The sequence below is a fragment of the Rattus rattus genome, chromosome 5, assembly GCF_011064425.1.
Source record: "Rattus rattus isolate New Zealand chromosome 5, Rrattus_CSIRO_v1, whole genome shotgun sequence".
Classification (NCBI taxonomy): domain Eukaryota; kingdom Metazoa; phylum Chordata; class Mammalia; order Rodentia; family Muridae; genus Rattus; species Rattus rattus.
In genome coordinates this window covers 114,194,091-114,218,826 of record NC_046158.1, presented here as the reverse complement: position 1 = coordinate 114,218,826, position 24,736 = coordinate 114,194,091, and the positions used below count along the sequence as shown (strand labels likewise).

General features: G+C 39.9%; 1 protein-coding gene across 1 annotated transcript in view; it reads left to right on the top strand.

The window, feature by feature from the left end:
- Positions 1-24,406, top strand: part of Hao1 (hydroxyacid oxidase 1) — a 56,485-nt gene extending 32,079 nt beyond the window's left edge. Inside the window, exons 4-8 of the mRNA XM_032902361.1 lie at positions 5,501-5,676; positions 16,075-16,166; positions 20,571-20,729; positions 20,838-20,907; positions 23,965-24,406. Of these exons, the coding sequence (XP_032758252.1) occupies positions 5,501-5,676; positions 16,075-16,166; positions 20,571-20,729; positions 20,838-20,907; positions 23,965-24,035 (568 nt within the window). The 3' untranslated portion in view covers positions 24,036-24,406. The remainder of the gene's footprint in view (positions 1-5,500; positions 5,677-16,074; positions 16,167-20,570; positions 20,730-20,837; positions 20,908-23,964) is intronic.
- The last annotated feature ends 330 nt before the right edge of the window (positions 24,407-24,736 follow it).

The window sequence follows — 24,736 nt, the reverse complement described above, 5'->3', positions numbered from 1 at the left end:
CATTTACTATAGCCACCAACATACTTAAGAGACTTTAAAGAACTACAGATAAGATTTTGCTATTGTGCTGTGTGTCAACTGGAGATGTAATTAGTGGGAATGCTTGTCACCCCCAGATGGGTTTTGGGGATATTATTTCTGTATATGGTACCTCAAGTAAGCTAAAGAAAGACTTGGTTGTAAAGCTATGCCACCAGTCCGATGAATAGGCTACCTAGGTATGATGTAGGGAGCAAACAACTTCCAGCCTCTCTACTATGCGATCTATACTCACTTTATTTTGACTGCCTACTTTTTATAGACCTTCTAAAATAATTAGTTTCACACTGCTGCAGTTTCCTCCAGGAAACACTCCCTTTGGTCGTTTGTGAAGGAATGGCCCATTTCCTCTTTTCCTAATGACATCACTCTTAACAACAGTGATGGTGATAGAACCATGGGGTTTGCTTTGTGCTTCCTGATCTTGGTTGCAAATGCTAAGTATCTAGTCTTGTGGGCAGGAGAATACTGTTGTGTATCCTGGCTGGGACCCCTTGCTTCTCAACGCAGGGTGACTGCATGATGAGCCGCAGGCCCTCCCCCTCCCCCCTTTCCCTTTGCCCCTGGACTTCTGCCCAGATGGAGTGGAGAGCCGTGAAACAAAGACCCCTTTCAGCTGTTAGTGTTCACAGGAGTGGCCCAGCTTGTCACAGCTCTGTTCTGAAGATGATCAAATCGCGACCAACACATCCAGGTTATGGGGAACATGTAAAATATCCTGCAGCTGGGCACACCCCATCCGAACCTCACACACTAGCAGGACTTGTCCTGAAGGCATCGAGGCAGCAGTGGCTTCTGCTCAGCAGCACCTCAGTGATCCACACTCTGTTAGAAGACAGAACACACAAACTGGAGGTCAAGCCTTCCGCTTGAGGCTTCATTCATCCACACCCCACCCCCGCCCCCGATTCATCTGTGAACAGCCCGATATGAAATCAGTTTCTTTTTGCACTGACCTGACTCATAGAAGGTGAAGCCTGCTTTTCAGAAGTGAGGTTTGGCAAGGGAGGGAGACAGGAAATCCAGGGGAGAATGAGTCGCTAAGCCTGGCTCCTTCCAGCCCTTGCTACTTCCTCTGCCCGGGTGGAGGGGAGGGCCCTGACTCTTGGCACCCGGGAGCAGAGAGAGTTCAGAGGGTTGGTAATGGCCACTTGGTCTATATGTAAAACATATGCGTGTGTGCTCTTTACAAACCATGCAAGTGAGAGACAGAGGGGAAATCCTCCTCTCCTGAAGAAGCAGAAAAAAAGCCAGTTTACCACGCGGATTCCAGAGCCTGTGAGGCAGAGGCCTTTTGCTTTGTCCATGCTCCATGGACATGATTCATTACTTTGCTTACGATTTGTCTCTTCCCCTCCATTCACGGTATCAGACAGTTTAAGGAAAAGTGACAAGAGCGAATCATTGTTAGTAATGCACACTAAGGCAAAAGGTGTCTGTCCATTCCTGATCCCCGGAACCTGATACCTTCCATGGGAAAATGAGCTTGGGAGAAGGGATTGAGTTAAGGATCTTGAGCTGGGAGATGATCCTGTTTCATCACATTAGATATTATATGCAACGAAGAGGTTTTGTTAGGCAGAGACATTTATGTTGGGCAGAGGAGGAACTGAGATGCTAAAGCAGAGTTTGGAACCACGTACCATGGGGAAGCTGGGCTGTCCACTGTGAGAACACATGGGGGTCATCTATTCTTGTCTAGGCAGACAAAGGGACTGGACACCCCTACACACCTTAAGTTGAGCTCATGGAAAACCATTTTGATCTTTCTAATATAATACATTTGTAACATTCCAATTTAGTTTTTATGTGTATGAGTGTTTTGCTTGCATGTGTATCTGTGCAGTGTGGTGTCCCACTGGGGTCAGAAGAAGGCACTGGGTCCCTTGGAACTGGTGTTATAGATGGTTGTAAGCGGGCATGTATGTGCTGGTAATGGAACATGGGACTTGGAAAAGCAGCCAGTGTTCTTCACAGATAAGCCATATCACCAGCCCTCAAATTTGTGACATTGTAAATCTCTCTACATCTGTGGTCATTTTGCAATGCCAATGACCACAACCTTATTGAGTTCATTTTTAATAGTAGCTTTACAATGATCTACCCATGTTGCCACACTTAACATGTGTTTTTGAGCCTTTATTTTGCCCTGTACTTACATTCCAACAAACTTGACAATTTGCATGTTTTCTGTGATGTATGGAGATCTCTTACTCGAGCATTTATTAAATATCTACAACAGTGACAGATAATAGTAGGTATTTGGCATGTAATTGTATAATCAGCATATGAAATTTACTGAAACATATGGGAATTTCCTGATATAAGGTAACTAGGAAAAAGTTGAACAGTATTGGAACTCCAATTTTACGGCCCTGGTCTGTCTTTAGACCACTGGGCCACACTGAGGAGGAAGTGACCAGGATATTCTCTGGTCAGGAAAGCACAGAAGTAAGGTTTGATGCCTGTCCTTATCTCCTGGGAATTGTGAACTTCTCTTCCTCTCTGTACTCTGATGAAATTGTTAACGTAGCTGATTTTTATTTTTCTTTATTTTTGGGAGTTTTCAGTGCAAAGATGCAGCTTTATCCTTAGTATTGTACTATCAGTATTTTTATAAGTCATATGTTACTATCAATGCTCGTTTATAAGTCATATGTTACCATCAATGCTCGTTCTTACTATTAGACTATTAGTTTCTTTAAACATAATCAACTTTAGCAATTATCACTGTCCCTTGATACTGACTTACTAAAATCAAAGTCAATTTCTATGTTAGATTAAAAACTATGTCAAAAGCCACTTCCTTTACAAGGAAGAAAATTGATCTCTTTGCGGTATTTACCAGCTTAGGATTCTGAAAATTAAGTTCTAAATAGTTATGTTAATATTTTGGTGTTGCGTTTTCATTTTTTACAAAATAAATATCAGAAGGCACTTTAAGGTTTAAAGACTATATATGCACATATGTATATATGTATATACACATACATATATATACATACGATATTATATACATATATATGCACACATATATGTCACAATCTGAATAAAAATAGCATTCATGGCAGTTTCTTTCAGAGCCATCAGTAAAACACTCCATCGTGGTTCTCTGTCAAGATATCTGAAAACTTTTTCTTGGCTTCTGGCTTTGAACAAAGTTTAGAGTAACAACAAGGCTTCATTGTGCCCTGAGATTTCTGTAAGGCAACATTCATTCAAGTGTTGATCTGCATTGCATGGTCCAAGAATAACAACAGTTATTTATATAATTTTATCCATGTTTCTGTTTTTCCTATCCATCTCACCCTTTCACCCGCCCCTGCCGAAGCAGTGCCGCCTGTTTGGAGTGGGGGCAGGGACACTTGCAGATGGTTTCCTTTTTTTCCCCTTCTTGTCGGATGATGGGATAGATTGTGCTTTTTTTCTTTTAACAATATTATTTATGTTTGCAGTTTAGTATTATTGATGTAATGGGGTAAGTTTCTCTCCCAAGAATATACTTATTGAACAGAAAGCTTAATCCAATTCACATTAAGGAGACCACAGACGACCTAGGATTGTGACATACTATATAACCCTAAGTGCTTTGACAAATAGAAAAGCTCAGGCATTCCATCAAAAGCCAATAACTAGATGGACATCAAGTATTTGGGGGTTCTTTATGTCTTTATGTCCCTGAATCTACAGGAGTATGTTCAGCCTACCGAGGAGGCTGCCATGACACAATGGCTTGCTTAGGGTGGTTTGGAGCTCACAGTTAGTCTCCATTGGATGGTCTGTGCTCCCTAACTACTCCATGGGTCATTTTAGCTGAAATGCCCCGAAGTGTAAACTAAGTATCAACCAAGTTTGTATGAAAAGAATGTCTACAAATGATTTGAAAATAGAATTCCTAGATACTTCCGTCTGCTGACATGCAGTTTTAGCCATGGCTCTAAGATCTTCTCTACATTCAGTGGCCGAGGTGGTGGAGGGGAAAATGATCTGGGACTAATCCAACAGTTGTGTTGTCCCCTAAGAATAGCTAACAGCTCAGTTAAAGTGTGTAGGAGAGTGAGTTGAGTTCCAGCAATTCAAGAGAAGTCTTTCATGTGATTAGTGTGCAAGTAAATTTGGGGAGTGTAGACTGCTAAGCCACACGGAAGGAGCCATTTGCATGCCCACATTGCCAGTCATCCATGAGGAATGATCAGAGCTGCAAGCAGAGTGAACTCTTTCTTTAGCTTGTGAGACGGTCTAAATACACCCAAGAAGGACATGCTAGAGCAAGGAAGAGGATTTCAAGCATGGGGGATTCAGTAGTAGAGGCTTGGTTGTGAGTTAGAGAACTACTTGGTCAACGAAATCAACAAGTTAGAGTAGGAGATGACAGCTCACGAGTAGCATCGCTAGGCTGTGGGTCCCTGGGAACAAAACAGCCATTGGCCCAGTGTATTTCGGAAAGTGAAGACTGTTAGCATATAGGAAAGTATGATCAGGAGAGGAAGGCAACAAAAGGCAGAATTTTGTGAAGACTGATAAAACTGTGGGCCCCTGAAGCACCTAATCCAGTGAGAACATTCTGGGATCATTATGCATACTACATCTCAGAGCGAGTCCACCCAGAGGGGCAGGAGATGACACTTCCAGTTTGCTGTGTGGTAATGAAGTCTGGCACTAAGACACACGCACAGGTACATGCACATGTACATGCACAAAAGAAAGAATAATGGTTGGTGATCACTTGAAAGCCAGGCTCTTGCTAAGGTTCTATAGAAGATCAGAGTTTGAGAGTATAACCAGGCAACCAGAGAGTATAGGAGGATACTGTGAGACACTTCCTGATTCCCATCAATGCCCACAGTCCAACACATCTAAGCCAAAAATATATCATTATCAGTCTAATGATCCAGGCCAGATCTCCATTAATGTCCTGAGCTAGCTTCTTGGTCACTTTGTTCCGCACATGAGTTACTATTTTTTTTTTTTATATAAAATAGGAATTGTAGTGATTCAATGTTACCTTCTAAGAAATTTTCAAAGGGAGAAATGTACAAATATGAATATATAAAAGGTCTTTGTAAACCATAAAGCAAATGGTTTCTATTATGCTGAATTTGCATGGCTGGCTGAAAATAACATCCAGTCTATTGTCTGTAGTTGTAAACTGACCGAAACAGGAAACATTTGAACATGGCCACATATCGATAATCGAAACTGATTTGTCTGAATAAAGCACACTTCTGTAAAGTAAACTTTAGGTGGCCAGTTGAAATCACTGGATGGTCACAGTTAGAACACACTCCTGTACCTAGAAAAGTTGCAGACAACCAACCCGTAAGTGACTAAGTATATTTCAGACAGGGGGACTCTTTTCCTTATTTTCACCAAGTCAGATATAAGCTGTCTCTAATTCCTCTTCTACGTATCAAGTCAGATATAAGTTGTCTCTAATTCATATTCTATACATCTATTCTAGGATGAAAAACTTTGAAACCAACGATTTGGCATTTTCTCCTAAGGGGAATTTTGGAGACAACAGTGGCCTTGCTGAATATGTGGCACAAGCTATAGACCCATCTCTCAGCTGGGATGATATTAAATGGCTCAGACGATTGACCTCACTGCCCATTGTTGTAAAGGGAATTTTGAGAGGTTTGTCATTTCCATACTTTATTATACACTGATTTTGTGATCATTTACATAAAAAGTCATGGCAGATGTCCTATCATTTGATAGAACAGATGATATTGTAAATTGAAAGATGTACACTCCCATTTCTCTCTCAAAAACATTTATGTATGTCCATATGCCTTCATGTCTACATGTGCATTTCATGTACATAGAAGCTTCAGAGGTCAGAGGAGGGCATCAGATCTTATGGAACTGGGTTATCAGCACTTGTGAACCTTTATAGATACTGGAAACCAAACCTGGATCTTATACAATAGTAATCTCCTAAGTAATTCAGAGTTATTAAGTTGCAGGTATTAATAAATCCATCTCTGCTTTTGGCATTTTCATGTATGCAAATTCTCTTGGAAACTACGAAGATTACAGTGACTGTTCAGTATGTGTTCATCCATGGAAATGTCTTCTTGCCTTTAAAAATACCTTTAAAAAATATGGCCCCAGAGAGACTACCAAAACGAAGTTTAAAGTAAGGAGTTTGAATACGAAACTTTAAGATGAGAATGTCTACTAAAACCTAGAATCTAAAGATACAGACTTAACTTGAACACATACATGCCTTTATGTCCATACGTGCTCCATGAGTGCATAGAGACTTCATAAGTCAGAGGAGGACATCAGACCTTGTAGAACAAGGTCACAGGCACATGTGAGCCACTATAGGTGCTTCGAACTAAACCCAGGTCTTCTGCAAGAGCAGTCAGCATTTCCTATTCAAGTCAAGTGTCCCTAGATTAAAGCTTTGGAAATGTAATCTACTTTGATTCTGTCATCTAATATATATATATATATATATATATATATATATATATATCATAAATTAAAAGGAAGAAAATTAGTCTACCTCTACTCTGCAGTAGTTGAGAAATGTTTAAATAAAGCTTAGTGCTAACTTTTGCTTTTGAATTAAAAAAAATTATACTCTTCTCTGTTGAGCACTGTCATAATAGAAATGCTGTGAATTCTACACCTCAATGTGCATCTTGTATCACACATTGCTTTAACGGTACTACCTTATCGGCTGACTATTACTATGACTATTACTACTAATTTTTAGACCTATCATCAATGATGAGTACCAAAGGAATTCTGCCTGGAAGTTCTGCACCATTAATTCATCCACTTAATTATGCATTCACTATGCTGGCTCTGTGCTAACTTTTGAAATATAACAACTTGATGACAAGTATTGGCATATAATAAAATAGAGAAGATGGTGATGGTGTATCTTAATCAGGGTTTCTATTCCTGCACAAACATGACTAAGAAGCAAGTTGGGGAGGAAAAGGTTTATTCAGCTTAATCATTCACATTGCTGTTCATCACCAAAGGAAGTCAGGACTGAAATTCACACAGGGCAGGAAGTAGGAGCTGGTGTAGAGGCCATAGAGAGATGTTACTTACTGGCTTGCTTCCCCTGGCTTGCTCAGCTTGCTTTCTTATAGAAGCCAAGACTACCAGCCCAGGGATGGTACCATCCACAATGGATCCTCCCCACTTGATCACTAATTGAGAAAATGTCTTATAGCTGGATCTCATGGAGACATTTCCTCAAGAGAGGCTCCTTTCTCTGTGATAACTCCAGCTTGTGTCAACTTGACACACAGGGTAGATAGAAATCTATGGAATAGACTGTAGTAGATATAAGGTGTTATCAACCAATTTTAAAGGTAAGTTAAATAATCCCATTTCAGGGTGAAAATTGATGGATGAATTTAGAATCTTATCAAATTGCCAGACTACTCCATACAGACATACTAGTAGAATAAAGCCGCTGTAGGTAACATGTATTCAAACTAAAGAAAGTAGACTTGAGAAATTAGCATCTTAGTTCATTCCTACCTTGTGCAATGGCCCTAACACCATGTGCACCATTCTGAAGTCAGGAAGCACAACTATTGTGTGGACTGATTGTGTGGAAACTTAGAATAATACTAGTGAGAGACTGGACATATGCAGGCGATTAGAAGATTAATACAATTGATCCTAGAGGATCAGGTTTGAATACATAAAGATGAATGAAATTTTACTTTAGTTCCCAAATTGACTCAATTAAACAGGGGGACAGATGAAGTAAGAATGTCGTTTCTGAAGTTTTCTCATTTAACTGGCATCACAACATATATCATTTCATACACCTTTATCCTGTGGCATAATCATGCAAATCTACTAACTTAGGTTTGATAATGGGTAGTTCATTGAAAGACACTTCCGCATCTAGTTCTGTAGCTTGCAATCACTGTACCTAGGACTGCCCCCCAGCATCACCACATCCCTTCTTATCCAAATGGATCATCTGGCTCATTTCTTCAGCTTTCACAATATTTAGCATATTATAGATAAAGTGTTTACTAGGTAAAATGTTTAGTGAAAACAATGAATCTATCTAATTAGAAAGAGCTCAAAAGGCAAGATTAAGAGAGTAGGGTTTGAAAGGAAGTTATTCATACATGTAAAGTTTATACTGTCTAGTTTGTCTGTAGCTGTTTATTTCACTTATTTGTTAAACAAAAATCATCTCCGTGACAACGACTGAACCAAGGAACACATATTCTCAGCCTGAACTACAGGAAAACCTAAGGGAGTTCTGAGAAGCCCGATTCTCATCAATTCACAAGTTTTCACCTAGAAGTCACATGGGTGGACTGAGATCATTTCCTTCCCTCCTCTCCTCTTTCCTTTCCTTCCTTTCCTTTCCCTTTTCTTTTTAGCATAAGAGCAAAGATTATGGTTTTTGGAATGTGAAACCAAGGGTAGCTGGGAAGTTCTAGAAGCATCCACCCCTACTACCTTTTTGGGAATTGCATTTTAACAAATGCAAATTGGAATGAGAGATGTAATCTGTTGCTGTGGTTAAAATCTGCCCTGGAAGAACATTAAAAAAGTTCTATTCATGTGCTTCAGACAGGATTTTGTCTTCACTAGAACAAACAGAATGTATGAACAAATTCATAGTGCTTCTTAGAATTTCTGTGTTTTTGGAACTGCCTCTTTTTTCACTTTCATTATGAGTTTTTTCTTTGAAGAAAATGTATTAGATTTTAGAAATCTAAATAGATTTTAGAATCTATTAGAGAATAATTAGATCTTTTCACACACACTTGGTTAGAAAATTCTTAATGAGCATTACTTCATTATCCCTGGATGACTTTCAAAAGCGTTGACACATATCTAAAATATTTTATTCTTAAACTTATGCAAGTTACTGAATCTCCAAGTGCTTGAGGTTAACTCTATTGGATTTGAACTTGTCTTTGGTAGTTTAAATATATTAAGTAATGCATGACATGACAGCATATGGTGAGTTACCCTGTGATGCTTGTCTTTCTTAAACACAACTTACTTAAGAACAAAAGTACAAAAAAACAGAAGGCCACATCATGTTCTCTGAGGATTAGTGAAAATGTCAATGATTTGTAAATATTTTGCCAAGCCAGAACATTGTGACCCTTTAAGTAGCTTTTGGGTTTGAGTTATAAAATAAATAATTAAATTAAAAATTAGAACGCAAACTCCTGGGCAGGTTTCATAAGAAACCCTTTTATCTAACCATGTTTCTTCCTGTCTCACAAACTCATAATTCCGTCATAGCAAGTCATTCTGTCATTTGCCCAACAGCCCTGCAATGCCTAGAGAACACGGAAAATGACCCCCAGTGATCTGGATGACATAATTTTTTAAAGTGTTGTTATTTCTTCAAATGGAAGAGGGTGTCTAATCTTATCCTGACTAAAGTATGACTTCCTTGCTTCAAAACATTCAATAAATGAGTCTTGTCCAATTTTCTCTACCTGCTCAGTAGAGTAGCAACTACTCCTTTTCATCCTTAGAAAATAGAAATAGCAGTTCCTTTATTTCTAAGTATTCAACATGTGTTGGGCACTTTCTCAACACCCAACTTCTTCACTCCACAAACCCATATAATATGGATCACTGTCTTCACTGGGTGGTTCAAGACATCTGCACAGAGAAGGCAAGAGGCTGCTCGCTGAACAGATCAGCTGCTTGAAGGCAAATAGGAGACCATTCACATGCTTGGTCCTGGACTTAAAAAAAATCTTACTTTTTAAATACATTTTGCTTGATATCTAGACAACCAGAGGCAGCTCCAGCATGTGAAAATGTATTTTTGGCTACATCAATATTCTGTACCATGTCTCCTTGTGGGTGCAATGTCAAGTGTGGTGGCATCTCCCAGTCACGGGTGACCATATAAATTAATAAAGATTAAAGTAAAACTTCAGTTACTGAGCCAGGAGGCCACATTCTTTTCTATTTTAATTTTTAGTTAGCACACAAGATATTGAGTTCCATTATGGAATTTTAGAACCTTAATTTGTACCTGTTTAGTTAGGCTTCATCCCCATTTTCTCTCCGACAACCCTGGCCCCCTTTCTATCCTTCTACACATGCTACCCTCCTTTCTGTTAATACAGTATATGTCCTATTTTGTTCCTTCTTTTCCTCAGCTCCTTGCTTTCATGGTCTCATGCTCTCCTTTCTATTCTTGGGGCCTAAACCCACATGGATGGACACATATATGTGAACACTGAAGTCAGCATCTGCATTTGAGAGAGAACATGTGTCTGTCTTTGTGAGTCTACATCATTTTGCTTAGTTAATATTCACTTTAGAATCCACCCACTTTCATAAAATTACATTATTCTGTGCAGTTGGCTAAAATTCTATTATGTATATGTATCATGTTTTCATCATCCGTTCACGAGTTGATAAACAGCTAGGCTGATCTCATTTTTCAGCTCCTGTGAGTACAGTAGCAATCAACATGGATCTGTAAGTATCTGTGTGAGCATATAGAGCCCTTTGGTGATGGGCGTGAGTAGTTTAACAGGGTCAACTGGTGGTTCCATTTGTTCCCTCTTTAGTTTAAGGGAAAGCACATTTACCCTCCCTGGGTCTGTGTTCATTTCTACCCCACCTCTAGCCCAGTGGTGAATAAGTGTTTCCGCTCCCTCACGGCCTCTTAAGCACTAGCTGTCTTTTGATTTCCTGATGATAGTCTGGTTGACTGAAGTGAGATAATATGAAGCAAGATTTATTTGCATTTCCCTGTAGGCTAAAGGATTTGAACAAGTAAAAATATTTATTGACCATTTGTGTTCTTTTGGGAAAAGTATTTTCCTTTTGTTAGCCTATGCTGACTGGTAGTTTTGCTTGTGTGGAACTTTTAAAAATAATTATTTATTTGTAGTTAAAGTTGTATTTTATGCATATGGGTGTTTTAACCAAATGTATGCTTATGTAGTATATGTATACATACATGCATACACATGCATACAGTACCTCATGCAGAAGGCAAGAAGATAGGTCAGATCTCCTGGATCTGAAGTCAAAAACAATTGTCAGTGGGGATCCAACCTGGGTCCTCTGGAGGAGCAGCCAGTACTCTCAACTGGGGAGGCGTCTTTCCAACTCATGGTACTTAAAATTTCCACTTAAAAAATATTGTAGATATTAACATGCTACTTGACATATAGCTGACACATATTTTCTCCTATTTAAAGGGTTTTCCCCTCCTTGGTTGGTAGTTTACTTTGTTGTATAGAAACTTGATAATTCCATGTACTACCATTTGTTAATTCCTGGGTTTTTTTCCTTTGCAATTGAAGTTTTGTTCACCAAATCTTTATCTGTTCCTATATTTTGAAATAGTTTCTCTGTCTTTCCTTATAGTTTAGTGTTTCTGGTTTTTAACTAATTCTTTTATTCTTTTTTCTTTTATTATCTTTGAATTATTTTCTGCATGCAGGGTAGGATATGTGGATCTAATTTTATTTTTCTGTAGTGCATACCCAGCATTACTAGTACCATGTGCTGGATAGGCTGTTGTTCTCTACATAGCTTACTGGGAAGGCCTTGTGTCCATTTCCTTTCTGGGAGTAAGGGTGGGCTACCATACCCATCTGGCATTTACATGGGTCCTGGGAACTTGAACTCTGTTCCTTGGTTTCTATAGCAAGTGCTTTATATGTTAAGCTGTTTGCTCAGCCTGACTTCTTAGTTGCTTAAGAGGAAAATAGAGTATAAAAATAGGTATGAAACACTAGAACTAAAACAAAAATGTAATTATTGAGTAGTTGGACAAAAGTCAGTGACATTTCCCCAAATGAACAAAATAAGAATGAAAATAAGACCAATAAAACAGTATAGCTAAGTAGATGCTAGGATATACAGACAGGTTTAAAATGTCAAATATCTAACTGACATACTTTTTAGGCAGAAAACACACAAGGAAAGGACAGGAAGACATTGTTAAAGATATACAAGTCTGAATTTTGGTGATGTAAACCATTAGACTAAGAAACAAATTATACCATATCATAGATGATATAGGAGAAAAATAAAATGAATATAAAGCGAGCAAAATCAAGAAAAGAGTTTATTACGAAGGACTACAGGTAAGGCTCTGTCTTCAGGTCAACAATGGTTTGGATCAAACAAGGAGAGAAGTTTGTAAGGTTCTGTGGGAAAATAATTGCCCAACCTTGAGTGTGTTATAGCTTATCTAAGGAAATACACAAAGGGATCAGATTTAACACAGAGGAAACAGAAGAATGAAGGTAGGCAGTAAGGCCAGAGAGAAACAACTGCAAAGCAAGCAAGAAGGCAGAGGGCCCTGAACAGCTGTCAAGTGATGAGAGAAGGTAATTGAAAGGGGCTACCGAGAATAATGGAAAGCTTTGAGATTTTGATATTGAAGTTTCATAATAACTAGAACAAAGGAAAGACAACTAAAACTCTATGTAAGTCCAAGTCATGCACCAAAGTCTGAAAGTCCAAGCATGAAGCAACAATAAAATGCAAAGTAGGAATGGCTGGTGTTGGAAGCCATCTTGAAATCCCCTTTCCTCCACATATTTAACAAATTTCTTTTAAAAAATGGAAACAATGTGGCTAAAGAAATTAAATTATGAACAGATGAAAATTTTCCTCTTTCTATCAAAAAGATTGACAGTTTTCATCAGTGCCAATAATCTGCCATAGTAAATAATACACCAGTTATATAGAGAGGATTAATCCAGGATGTCAAATGGTTAGGACTCTTTAGTTCATCAAAGGAATAAATTTAGACCAGTCACTCATATGAAAAGAAAACAGAATATTTCTCTTTATAAAATGTCTTTGAGGCTGTCAATTAGAGCTTATTCTTGCTAATTTTATTTTATTCTTTTAAAAGCTACAGGATAGAAAAGTAATTCTTCTACTTCATATCTATCTATCTATCTATCTATCTATCTATCTATCTATCTATCTATCTATCTATCTATATCTATCTATCTATCTCTATCTATCTATCTATCTATCTATCTATCTATCTATCTATCTATCTATCTATCTATCTATCTATCTATCTCTATCTATCTATCTATCTATCTATCTATCTATCTATCTATCAGTTATTCTCCTCTCTCCAAATACTCTGTGATAATGTTTTCAAATTCATGGTCTCTTTTTCTTTAATTAATAATGTTACACTCAAACACACACACACATACATACTCACACACACACTCACACACACACACACACACACACACACATGCACACACTCACACACACTAAGTTTTAGTTAGGGTTTCTACTGCTATTATTAAACATGACCAAAAAGGAACTTGGGAGGAAAGGCTTTATTTCAGCTTACAGTTTCACATCACAGTCTAGCATCTATCATGAAGATCATGAAGGGAAGACAGGGCAGAAAGCAAGAGGTAGGAACCGATGCAGAGGCCATGGTGGGATGCTGCTTACTGGCTTGTTCCCTAAAGCTTGCTTATCCTGTTTTCTTATACACCCCCAAAACCACTTGTTGAGGAATGACACTAACCACCAAAGGACTGGGACCTCCATATCCTTCATCAATCAAGAAGATGCCCTAGAGGCTTGGCTACATACCTATTTGGTGGAGGTGTTTTTTTCAATTGAGGTTCCTTATTTTTGTACAAAGCTAGCTTTTACACGTTGACATAAAAGCAACCAACACACAGATGACACTGACACAGACACAGGCCCACACACACATGCACTTTATAAATAAGACTTGCTGAATCCATTTAGTGTTCCTCATATACATATTCTTTTAGGGCTGACCCCTGTTATTGTTATGTGACTTTTTTACCCCTTGATTTTGACTTTGGGAAAGATGACTCTCCAGGCTGTAGCAATTCTTAAGTTAGAATTTCAGATAGCCACTAGTAGTAATATTAGTCACAGTGATAATACTATTAGGTTCAACAAAATAATAAATAGAATAGAAGTTTTTTTTATGGTTCCAAGACTCAGAATAGATGGTTTCTTGTGAGGGCCCACCTCATCTCTTTCTTCAAAGGGTCAAGAAGGTAGAGTTTTTTCTTGTAAGGGAAAACTCTGTCTCTGTCTCTCTCTGTCTCTCTGTCCCTCTCTGTCTCTCTGTCTCTGTCTCTCTCTCTCAACTTTTAGCTGATTTTTTTGAGAATTTCACATTATGCACCCCAATCTCGCTCATCAACCCATCCCTTTCTATCTTCCCTCTGCCCTTGCAACCACCCTCCAGAAGAAAATAAAGTTTAAAAAAGTTTTGTTGTGCTTCACTTTCATGAACATGTCCAATCCTAATTGCCTATCAGAAATTCCATCCGGAAATACCATATCAGACACTAAATGTCTTAGTTTCCATTGCTGTGTCGAGATACCATGACTAAGGCAACTCTTCTAAAGGACAGCATTTAATTGGGGCTGGCTTGCAGGTTCAGGTTTTCAGTCCATTATCATCAAGGTGGGAGCATGGCAGCATGCAGGCAGATGTGGGGCTGGAGGAGCCTAAAGTTCTACTTCTTGATCCAAAGGCAGACAGAAGACAGTCTCCCATGCTGTTGGGAGTGACAAACCCTACAGTGACAAACTTTCTTCAACAAAGCCACATCTATTCCAACAAGACCACACTTCCTAATAGTGCCACTTTCTGGGCCAAGCATATTCAAATCACCACACCAAGGTTTCAAAAGAATTTGGGGAGGACAGAGGTACTCAGACCACAACATGTTGGTGTAATATCAATAAATAAATTGTTGTGCATCTTTTGTAATTATTCTTTATTAAGTCTGCCTTTGATCTCCATTACTAGATTGATAGATTGGTATATTTCCTGTATCTACCTGCTGAGTATGTCAAAGTCTGACTTTCAAGACAATACCAAATTGTTTTTTTCCTAATATTACATTTAAGATCTAACAAAATAGGGGCATCCTAGAAATAGCAGTTTAGAAAGTAAAATTTAATAATCATCTTAACAGTTTAAAATTTTAATCTATTTAAAAATGGATTTTAAAAAATAAATATACTTGAAGCACAATTTGTAAATTATAATTTTAATATCATGTTTATAATATATTCCACTGAGCAAAATTTAACTATCTAGTAAACATAATAAAATAGTTACTGAAATTAAACCATCAGTGTATTAAATATTGTTTGGAATAGATTTACTCATTGGTGGCTACTTTTATACTGCTTATCACATACATACTATTTTATTTTCCATATTGTATGTAATAGTTCTGCTAAATGGAAAACTGATATGATTTTATCAATTAGAAATAGCTAATATGGGCTGGAGAGACTGCTCAATGTTTACTGATCTTACAGAGGATTTGAGTTCAGACCTAGTAACTCCACCTCGAGAAGAGTCAACAGCACTTTCTTCTGACCTCACTGGGCTACCATATTGATGTGATACACATGAACTCATGCAAGCACACACAAATACACATAAAAACAAACACACAAACAAACAAGTAATCTTAAATATATATCACTAACAGATAAAGTAAATTTTATTTAATGTTGTGATATTTGATATATTGACCATACTCCAAAGTAGGACACATGCCCAGAATAGTATCAGCCAATACAAACTGGACCTGACAGAGAAAGAAAGTGGGGAGGAAGACAGAAATGAAGAATTTGGCAGGGAGGGAGGTGAGGAAGGATTTGGGAGTAGTTGGTGAAAGGGGATGAATATGACCAAACTACATTGTATGACAGTCTCAAAGAACTAATAGACGATTACATAATAAATAAAGTTAACAGGAGTATGTCTTTACAAAGACAAATTCTTTATTAATGATAATTTGCTGCTTACTCATAGTTCTACCACATAATTAAATTGCTCTAATTCTTAATTTTAGATGAAGAAATAACTACTAATATTCTACATGTACTTATTGGGTGTGTTTTAATGTTGAAATTACTAAGCAGAACAGGTGGGAGAGAGGCCCTCCTCTCTTCACTGGAATGCTTGAGATTTGAAGTCCAAGCCTTTTGTCCAGTGGCTGTTTCCATGGGATGGTGTCTTGTTCTTTTCAGGTGATGATGCCCAGGAAGCTGTTAAACATGGTGTGGATGGGATCTTAGTGTCGAATCATGGGGCACGACAACTGGATGGGGTGCCAGCTACTGTGAGTTTCCACTGAGATTTATCCACATATCTCTTTTTCAAATCAGGACTCTCTCTCTCCCTCCCTCCCTCCCTCCCTCTTTCTCTAACCTCCCCCCCCGGGTGTGTGTGTGTGTGTGTGTGTGTGTGTGTGTGTGTGAACACATGGTAAAATGTGTGGTGCTATGTGATATCTCAGATTTTCAGTGGTACGGAATTATCTAAATTAGCAAATACATGTATTTTTAACTAGCCAAATGTCTATTTATAAACTTATGAATGGGGGCCTTGTTAACTAGTAAGCAAAGAATTATTCTTGTGAGCACTTACTCACAAGAGTACTTACTCAGGTACACTTAGGTGTTTTATGAGCTGAAGAAGGAGAGAGAAGATTCAGACATGGCAATCTAAAGGAAATGAAGTGGCTGAGTCTTCAGACCACTTGGGTTAAAGTACAAGGCAGTAGGGAAGACCGGTATGCATACAGTGCTCACACATTGTTCCTAAACCGCTGAAGAGTGCAGCAAACCAAGTCTGTACACAATGGGATTAGCTGCCCAAGACTTAAAGTCATAAAGCCAGAAGCTGTGTGCCCCTTGGTCCCATAGATACAGTGTCTTGGGGGATAGTAAAACATTGCTCACAGGTGAAAGAGGTGAAAAATGGTGCCCCCCACCAAAGCAGGGTGCAGAAGCTGGTCACAGCTCCAAGTGTTTCCCCAGGTTTATGCCTCACTTGTGCAAAGACATAGACTTAGTGTTCAGGCCAAATTAAGTTTGTTTTCTAAAAATAAACTGTAAATCTTCTGAAAATCTAACTCGGTTTTAAGGGGAAAATACCTAAATGGTGTGGTTTCTTTCCTTCTGACTTAGGACGTATAGAAAGTTATCTAAAAGGGCTTTTTGAGATGTGGTCTCACAGGCTGTGTAGGAAACAATAACCATCCCTTTTGCAGGCTGCGTGCACGAGAGGATATACTTGACTGTGTTTTGCCTCATACTTACAGCAAATGTAAGGCCCCTGGTGATGAGGGAAATGTATGAAAACACTTTGTCTATGGCAAACGGTGTTTTCCCCCTTTGATGGGTGTATGGTTTTGAGGTGAGCAGTCAGAGGCTTGAAAGGAGGCTGTGGTATAAGCATTTACACTGGCTGCATAGAAGGTCTTACTTCCCCACAGACTTGGTTACATCATAAGCCGGGGCACAGGCACATGGGAGGAATTTTGAAATAGGCAGCTTGGGTTTGAGTTATTTTCTTGTTTCTGTCACATACAGGAGACAGAGCAGCAAGTCATTCAGACTCTTTTGCCTGAACTCCTCCTGGTATTGTGTTAGTTCTATAAAGAATGTGTCTGCACCATACAGCTCTACAGTTCTCTACTTCATAGCATTCCCTTGTATGGAGAAAGACTTGCTGCCTGAATTTCCCGACGAGGCATTTAACTTCTGGTTATCTTGACACATTATTCTTTGGCTTATTTGAGTCCTTAGAACATTCTCTTTTTAAAAAAATTGTGTTCAGATTTGCATTTCATTTTGATGCCAATAAGACCCAAAGCACTTCAGACTTACAGTTATAATGTTCTTTTCCACTGTAAATCTCCCATCTGCCAAACACTTGCACTGAATAAGTGTTTATGCTGTTAGATTACTAACTCTCAAATTGAGTCCTTAGGCATGTTCTGTACTGTCTAAGAGGTGGGTTTCTTTTTCTTTTAAAAGGGGGGTCCCTTGGGCTAGGCGTGGTGCTTAATGCTAAGATGCTTGTTAGCATAAAGGAACCCCTACATTGAATCTGCAGCATGGAGTGTCACAAAAATCCAAAATAAAATGTAAAAGCAGGCTTTATACTTGTCATCCGTGAGAGGTACCGGGTATATTAATTGGCTTTTGCAGTATAAAAATAAATCTGAACGTACCGGCTAAAATAACTCCCATTTATTTATGTGCCAGTTTTATGTTTGGGTTTTGGCCTGAATTGTGAGGTTCTGGGTTCTGGTCTTGGTGGGCTAAGTCCTGGGTTCATGAAGTCAGTTGCTTGTGCAGTAGTAGATCAGCCTGGTGTGGGATAACCTCGCTCTCTTACAGCTCCTAGCGTACCGACTTGGTTTGTTTTTCACAAAGGAGTCATTTCCTAAAGTGTCATCCAGCTTTGCTATCCATACACAAAAGTAACACAGGATGCCCCAGGTGCATAGCACCCCAATAAATTAGAGTGGAGCAGAAATCATCAGAGGCGTTTTGGGGCTCGCTGAATCTCTGGAGTGGTGATTTTCTGACTGTGTTGGGTGGAACCCCTGGTGAGGGATGGGGTGTGGTCCGGGAAAGAGTCAGAGGATTGACCATGGCTGCTGTGCCTCTGGTCTCCTCTGCTCAAAGGGCAGCAGTTTGATTGATGTGTTGCTTCTTTGGTTGGGTCATTTGAGTGTCCGTCTTCAGGAGAATGACAATGGATACTATAGGGATGTGAAGGAAAGGCGAAAAGGAAGCGTGAACAGGGCCATACTTAATGGGCTTGTCTGCTCACTTATTTATTCTTTCTGCTGGGATCCCTTGACTTTATGTAATGTGCCCAGTGAAAGCACAGCTCTGGAAAGAGAGGGGAGTTAGAATTACTCAGTGTTGGATGAGACGTACCTGTCTCTAGGCACAGAGACACAAATGCAGGCTCTGTTTTATATTCCAGGATTCATATCTTAAGTGTCCTTATTAGTGTTCTTTTAGGCCGGGTTAGGCACTGGAAATAACCTACACAGACTTGATTTGTGTGACTTTGAAAATGTGTATTGAACCCAAGCTAGCTAATATTTTTCTTTGGTTCTGGTTTCAAATGGGGAAATATGCTTAATTACGGCTTGCATCATGGCTTGGAAATTGTAGCATTTATATGTTGATGTAACTCGCCTGAATGTAAAAGGGGGGACTATGTATAGGTAAGGGGACATATGTAAATGGATCCGAAGCATGTTTGGCAAGGCATGGAAGCCAAAAGGGAAAGGGGAAAATTGCATTACCTGCCAAACATTTAGGGGCCACTTGCCAAGAGTTGTCTCTACTTCCTCCAAATTGTAGCTGTGTTTGGTTTTCAGTCTTTTACATAAAACTCTATTTAAGTTGAGCCACTAAACTTCTAGGAGAGAAGGAGGAAAGCCTTTGAGTGATTTCAGCACAATTATTTCTGGAAAAAGTGCAATTTAAGAGTGTGGTGGCTTTCATAGCATAGGTAAATGGAGTCCTAACTTCATTTTGGATCTTAACGTTTTTGGGGACAAATGTGGGTAATTTCTACAAATTTTCACCTACATCTAATGAGCCAGTTGTATCACCTACTACTGTGGCTCTAGGGGAAAAAAATCCAGTGATTTGAACTGACAATTGTTCCCTTGAATCACTACTTGGGTTTTCTGTTCCAGGCTTGGGACGAGCCTGCTGGCTGGGTTGTAAGTTTTAGGATTACCTGAGTGAGGCTCAGAGAGCTGTGCCTCCAGAGCAGTCTTCCTGCGGCCCAAGCTTTGTGGAAACCAATCCTAGGGTACTCCTATCTCGTGACAAATGGCAGAAGTACAAACCTAAGCACAAATACTGACATAGCTTCAGGTCTGTGCCCAGAAATGGCCTCCTCTACCTTCTCTGCACACATGTGATTGGCCAAAGTGTGTCATGTAGCCAAAGCCAGTGTCTAGGAGTGGGCAAGTACACTATGTTAATGGGAGAAGACTATACGGACGTCTTAGAAAGGCAAGGCATTAAGAGGAGTCTGGGGTATCAGGAAGGACAATATAGCAACTACCATACCCTTGTGAGGTTCTTACATTTTCTAGGATAAACTAAGCCCGTTGCCAAGAAACAACTAAGACAGGGACCTTCAGGGTTCACATGATCATATTCCTATAAGACGGAGTAAAGTGCTTTCCCAGTTACCTAATGCTTATCTGGATGTAAAGTATGTTAGAGGAGGAAACCAGAGGGGAGCCATGCTTGCATGTTTTATATAGGGCTGCTTACAACATCTAATGTGCATTTTTAACCATTGCTTTCCGGGAAATAACATTCAGAATAATGTACCCCAGTACATTAAAAAACACTTCATTTACTTTCATAAAAAAGGAAGTATGTAAGACCAAAGGGTTTTATAATCATGTTTATCATAATTTTTAGGCACAATATTTGCATTTAAATATCAGAAACAGAAAAATTAGTTCTGGACTTTGAAAACATAGAAGCTGGTCAATTCCAAATTCATGGGAGTTTGCAGTGCCCAGCATTTGTACATATTCCTCCTGGAGAAATTCGTTCACTACCAATCTTAAACATACTTAGCTCTTTTTAACCTCTTTTTCTTTCCCTCCGAGCCTTAGTTGCGTGGGTATGAAGTCACTGGAGGTGACAAGCACAGTGTAACATTGTTCTTCTCCTCTCCCTAGATTGATGCCCTGCCAGAGATCGTTGAGGCTGTGGAAGGGAAGGTAGAAGTCTTCCTGGATGGGGGAGTCAGGAAAGGCACCGATGTTCTCAAAGCTCTGGCCCTGGGAGCCAGAGCTGTTTTTGTGGGGAGACCCATCATCTGGGGCTTGGCTTTCCAGGTAATCGGACAAGAAAGTAAATAAATAAAATAAAGCCGTTTAATAGTGAAATAAATACATAGAACCTGACTACTTTATTCAATACTTCAATATTTTATACTTGCTTAGGGGGAGAAAGGTGTTCAAGACGTCCTTGAGATACTGAAGGAAGAGTTCCGGCTGGCCATGGCTCTGAGTGGTAAGGCTTGGCACTCCTTGCATTTGCGTCACTGTAACACAATAACTGATGGACAAAATTGACCAGAAGTAGCCATTATTTGAGTTCATGTTTTCATAGACTTTCAGTCCGTCACCATGGTGATGGCTTTGTGAAGCTCCTGGCAGAAACTGAACTAGGGGCTAAGTTATAGCCTTGGAAAGCCTTAGTACCTGCTTCCGCTGTCTGGTCCCCACCTCCAAAGGATTCCAGAACCTTCAACATGGCACCAGCACCGAACAACAAGGCTTTGAACATATGAGCCTGTGGCGAACACTCCAAACTCAAACCTTAGCAGATTAGGACTTTCATTTACCAATTGTGTGTTTTCTGTGAGCTTTAAGCCAGGTTTCATGAAGCAGAGATTTGAGGGGAAAGAAAACAGAAGGTTTGGGACACTGACTTTGTAGGTGGCTTTATCCTTCTGGCTCGCAGGGACAGAACTCCGACTGGGGATGTTTCGGGGTGCACAGGTCTGTGGCAGTTACTGGGCTTCAGCTTCAAGCATCCCATGAGGGATGCCTTGGTGAGCGGGAACACTTTAAAGATGAGCGTAGCATCATTCTTTTTCTCATTTCTTTTTGTGTTGCTTTTATAGATTAATTTATTTATTTACATTTCAAACATTATCTCCCCTTCCCAGTTTACCCTCCATAAGCCCCCATCCCCTCCTCTTTTGCTCTGCTTCTATGAGGGTGTTCACCCACCCACACACACACTCTTGCCTCAGTGTCTTAGCATTGCCCTATCCTGGGTAATCAAGCCTCCACAGGACCAAGGGACTTCCCTCCCAGTGATACCAGATAAGGCCCATCTTCTGCTACATTTGTGGCTGGAGCCATAGGTCCATCCCTGTGTACTCTTTGGTTGGTGGTTTAGTCCCTGGGAGCTTTGGAGGGTCTGGTTGGTTGTTTATTGTTGTTCTTCCTATGGGGTTTCAAACCCCTTCATTACAGTCCTTTCCCTATCTACCCCATTAGGGTCCCCAGGATCAGTCCAATGTTTGGCTGTGTACATTCGCATCTCTATTTTTCCAGCTCTGGCAGAACCTCTCAGGGGACAGATATACCGGGCTCCTGTCAGTAAGCACTTCTTAGCATCAGCAATAGTGTCTGGGTTTGGTGTCAGCAGATGGGATGGATCCCCAAGTGAGACAGTCTCTGGATGGCCTTTCCTTCCATTTCTGCTCCACTCTTTGTTCCTGCATTTCCTTTTGACAAGGAGGAATTCTGGATTTATAATTTTGAGGTGGGTGGGTGGCCCCATCCCTCCACTGGGAGCTGTGCCTCTCCACTGGATATGGTCTCTACAGGTTCTATCTCCCCTTTGTTGGATATTTTGGCTAAAGTCTTCCCTGTTGGGTCCTGGGAACCTCTTGAGTTCCTGGCATCTGGGACTTTCTAGTGGCTAACATAGTTTCCCCTCCCCCACTGCTACACACCCACTTTCAAATTCCTGACCCTCTGTACTTCTCCCCCATCTCTTCCCCTATCTGAACTTCCCCCTTTCCCCCCTTCCCCTCCTCTCTCTCTCCCAGATTTTTTTTCTCACTTCTTAATACATGAACAGGTAGAGCCAACTGGCCAATCAGTTCTACAATGTGACTAAGGGCGAAGTCAGACACCACCCTTTTAAAACTAAGCCTCCAATTCTCTTATTACACATGTTCTACCTGCAGCCTTTCACTCCCAGTTCACGCTCATGCCGAAGGTTCATTTGCTCTGTCCCAAACTCTCAAGACTTGCCTTGTCTTTCGCATTTTGCCATCCAAAGGAGGTGACCCGCTTTGCCACCTCCACCACCACCACCACTTGGCTGTGCGCTCAGTCTTTTCCTTTTTCAGTGAGTATCGGAGGTCTGCCTCTTTGTCTACTTTGCCTTCCCTCAGTCTCTTTTGATCACAGAAGCCAGGGTGACTATTTAACTCATGTTCTTCTTGTGATCAGTACCCATCAATGACTCCTGGCTTACTTAGCATAGAGGCCAAGGTCCTTACAATAGTTTACAAGACCCTCATGCCTTGTTACCCTTTCAGTCATAGCTGTAACTCTGTCTCCCAAGCTGCAGAACTGAGGCTTCCCCTGCATCTTTAAAGATCCTTGACTATCAGACAAGCTCCTGCATCATGGCCTCTGGGATGGATCTTCCCTCATCCCTGATGCTCCCCAGATGTCTGCATAAAGAGGTTCCTCCACCCTCCAAGCTTTCATGTAAATTTTTCATTCACAAAAGGACCACCGTGGTTGCTCATCCTTCCCCGTAGTCCAGCTTTCTGTCCCGGTTTTTGCATTCCTTTTCCTTAGAATCCATCACTGTTTATAAGTCATCTGTCACTTAAGTTGTTTTTAAGACAACACACATTCTGTATTTTGTATTTCCTCTCTAAATATAAAATGCGTGACCAGGGATCTTTCCCTCTTTTATCTCACTGTAGGGCTTGCAGTGTTTAAATGATGCCTGGCACACAAACAATAAATGTTTGTTAAAAGAATTAGTAAGTGCTGTGTTTACTGAGGATTGCTTAGAGTTGGACTCAAAATGGACCTTATGCTGGGGGAGGGGAATCTTCGAGTGAAATACCAGCTTCCCCAATTGAAGGTGAATGGAGATTCATTTTCTATGATCCACAAAATCCAAATCACCCTGATGGCTACAAGTCCCTAGATGGATTGTCTCCCTGCTACTGTGCAGCCCGAGCCTGTCAGAACTTTCAGGAGAAGAATGCCATTCTGTGAATCCTCACTACACATTTTAATTTGCTGCAGACATCTCCTAAACGAGAGCTTTCAGCCTCTGGCTGTCTATTAAATGTGGCAGAAAGAATACACTCTTTGTGTTAATAAAAATATGTGCCAGTCATTTTGTATTAAGGACTGTTTAGGTAATAAAAATGGTCTCATGCCACATAAGATTTGGCAAGCCTACCTTGAATCATAAACCTTCCATTTGTCAAGTTTTACATTCCTTGGGAAAACGATTACCTGCCTGATTATTATTGCATTCATCTCATATTAAATGTACGCATTATTTTTTTTTCAGGGTGCCAGAATGTGAAAGTCATCGACAAGACATTGGTGAGGAAAAATCCTTTGGCTGTTTCCAAGATCTGACAGTGCACAATATTTTCCCATCTGTATTATTTTTTTCCAGCATGGATTACTTGACAAAGAGACACTGTGCAGAGGGTGACCACAGACTGTAACTCCCCACTTCAACACAAAGGGTGTCGTTCTTTTCCAACAAAATAGCCACCCCTTCTCCTTCATTGCTTTTGACTTTTCAATGGGTGTCCTAGGAACCTTCTAGAAAGAAATGGACTTGCATCCTGGAAATATATTAACTGTTAAAAAGAAAACATTGAAAATGTGTTTGGGCAACGTCATCCCCTGGCAGGCTAAAGTGAGGGGAAACAAAAGCTATCCTCTGGTGAGATTGGAGGTAGCATGCCGAAGTAAAAGATACTGACCTCACTGTTTATTAACCTGTCTTCTGTATAGATTTCCTTAAGACAGTGGCTCTTACAGTGTTCGCTGGGCTTTGAAATGCCGGAAATGCCCAGAGAAACATGGGGTTTGGATTTGCCATGTTGAGAAAATAGCACCCGATAGAATTGAAACGGATGGTGGTAATTTGTGATTTTTCTAGAGACATTTCATTTTTTAACACCTTATTTCTTTGAAGGTGGATTTCTAGCTATATATCGCATGTCTGAATATGTCTGCCTGTTTTGTGGCACTCACTGCATTTGAAAGGAATGTGTCTAGTCCACTTGGGACCATACAAAGTTATTTTATTTTTGAACTCTGTGTCC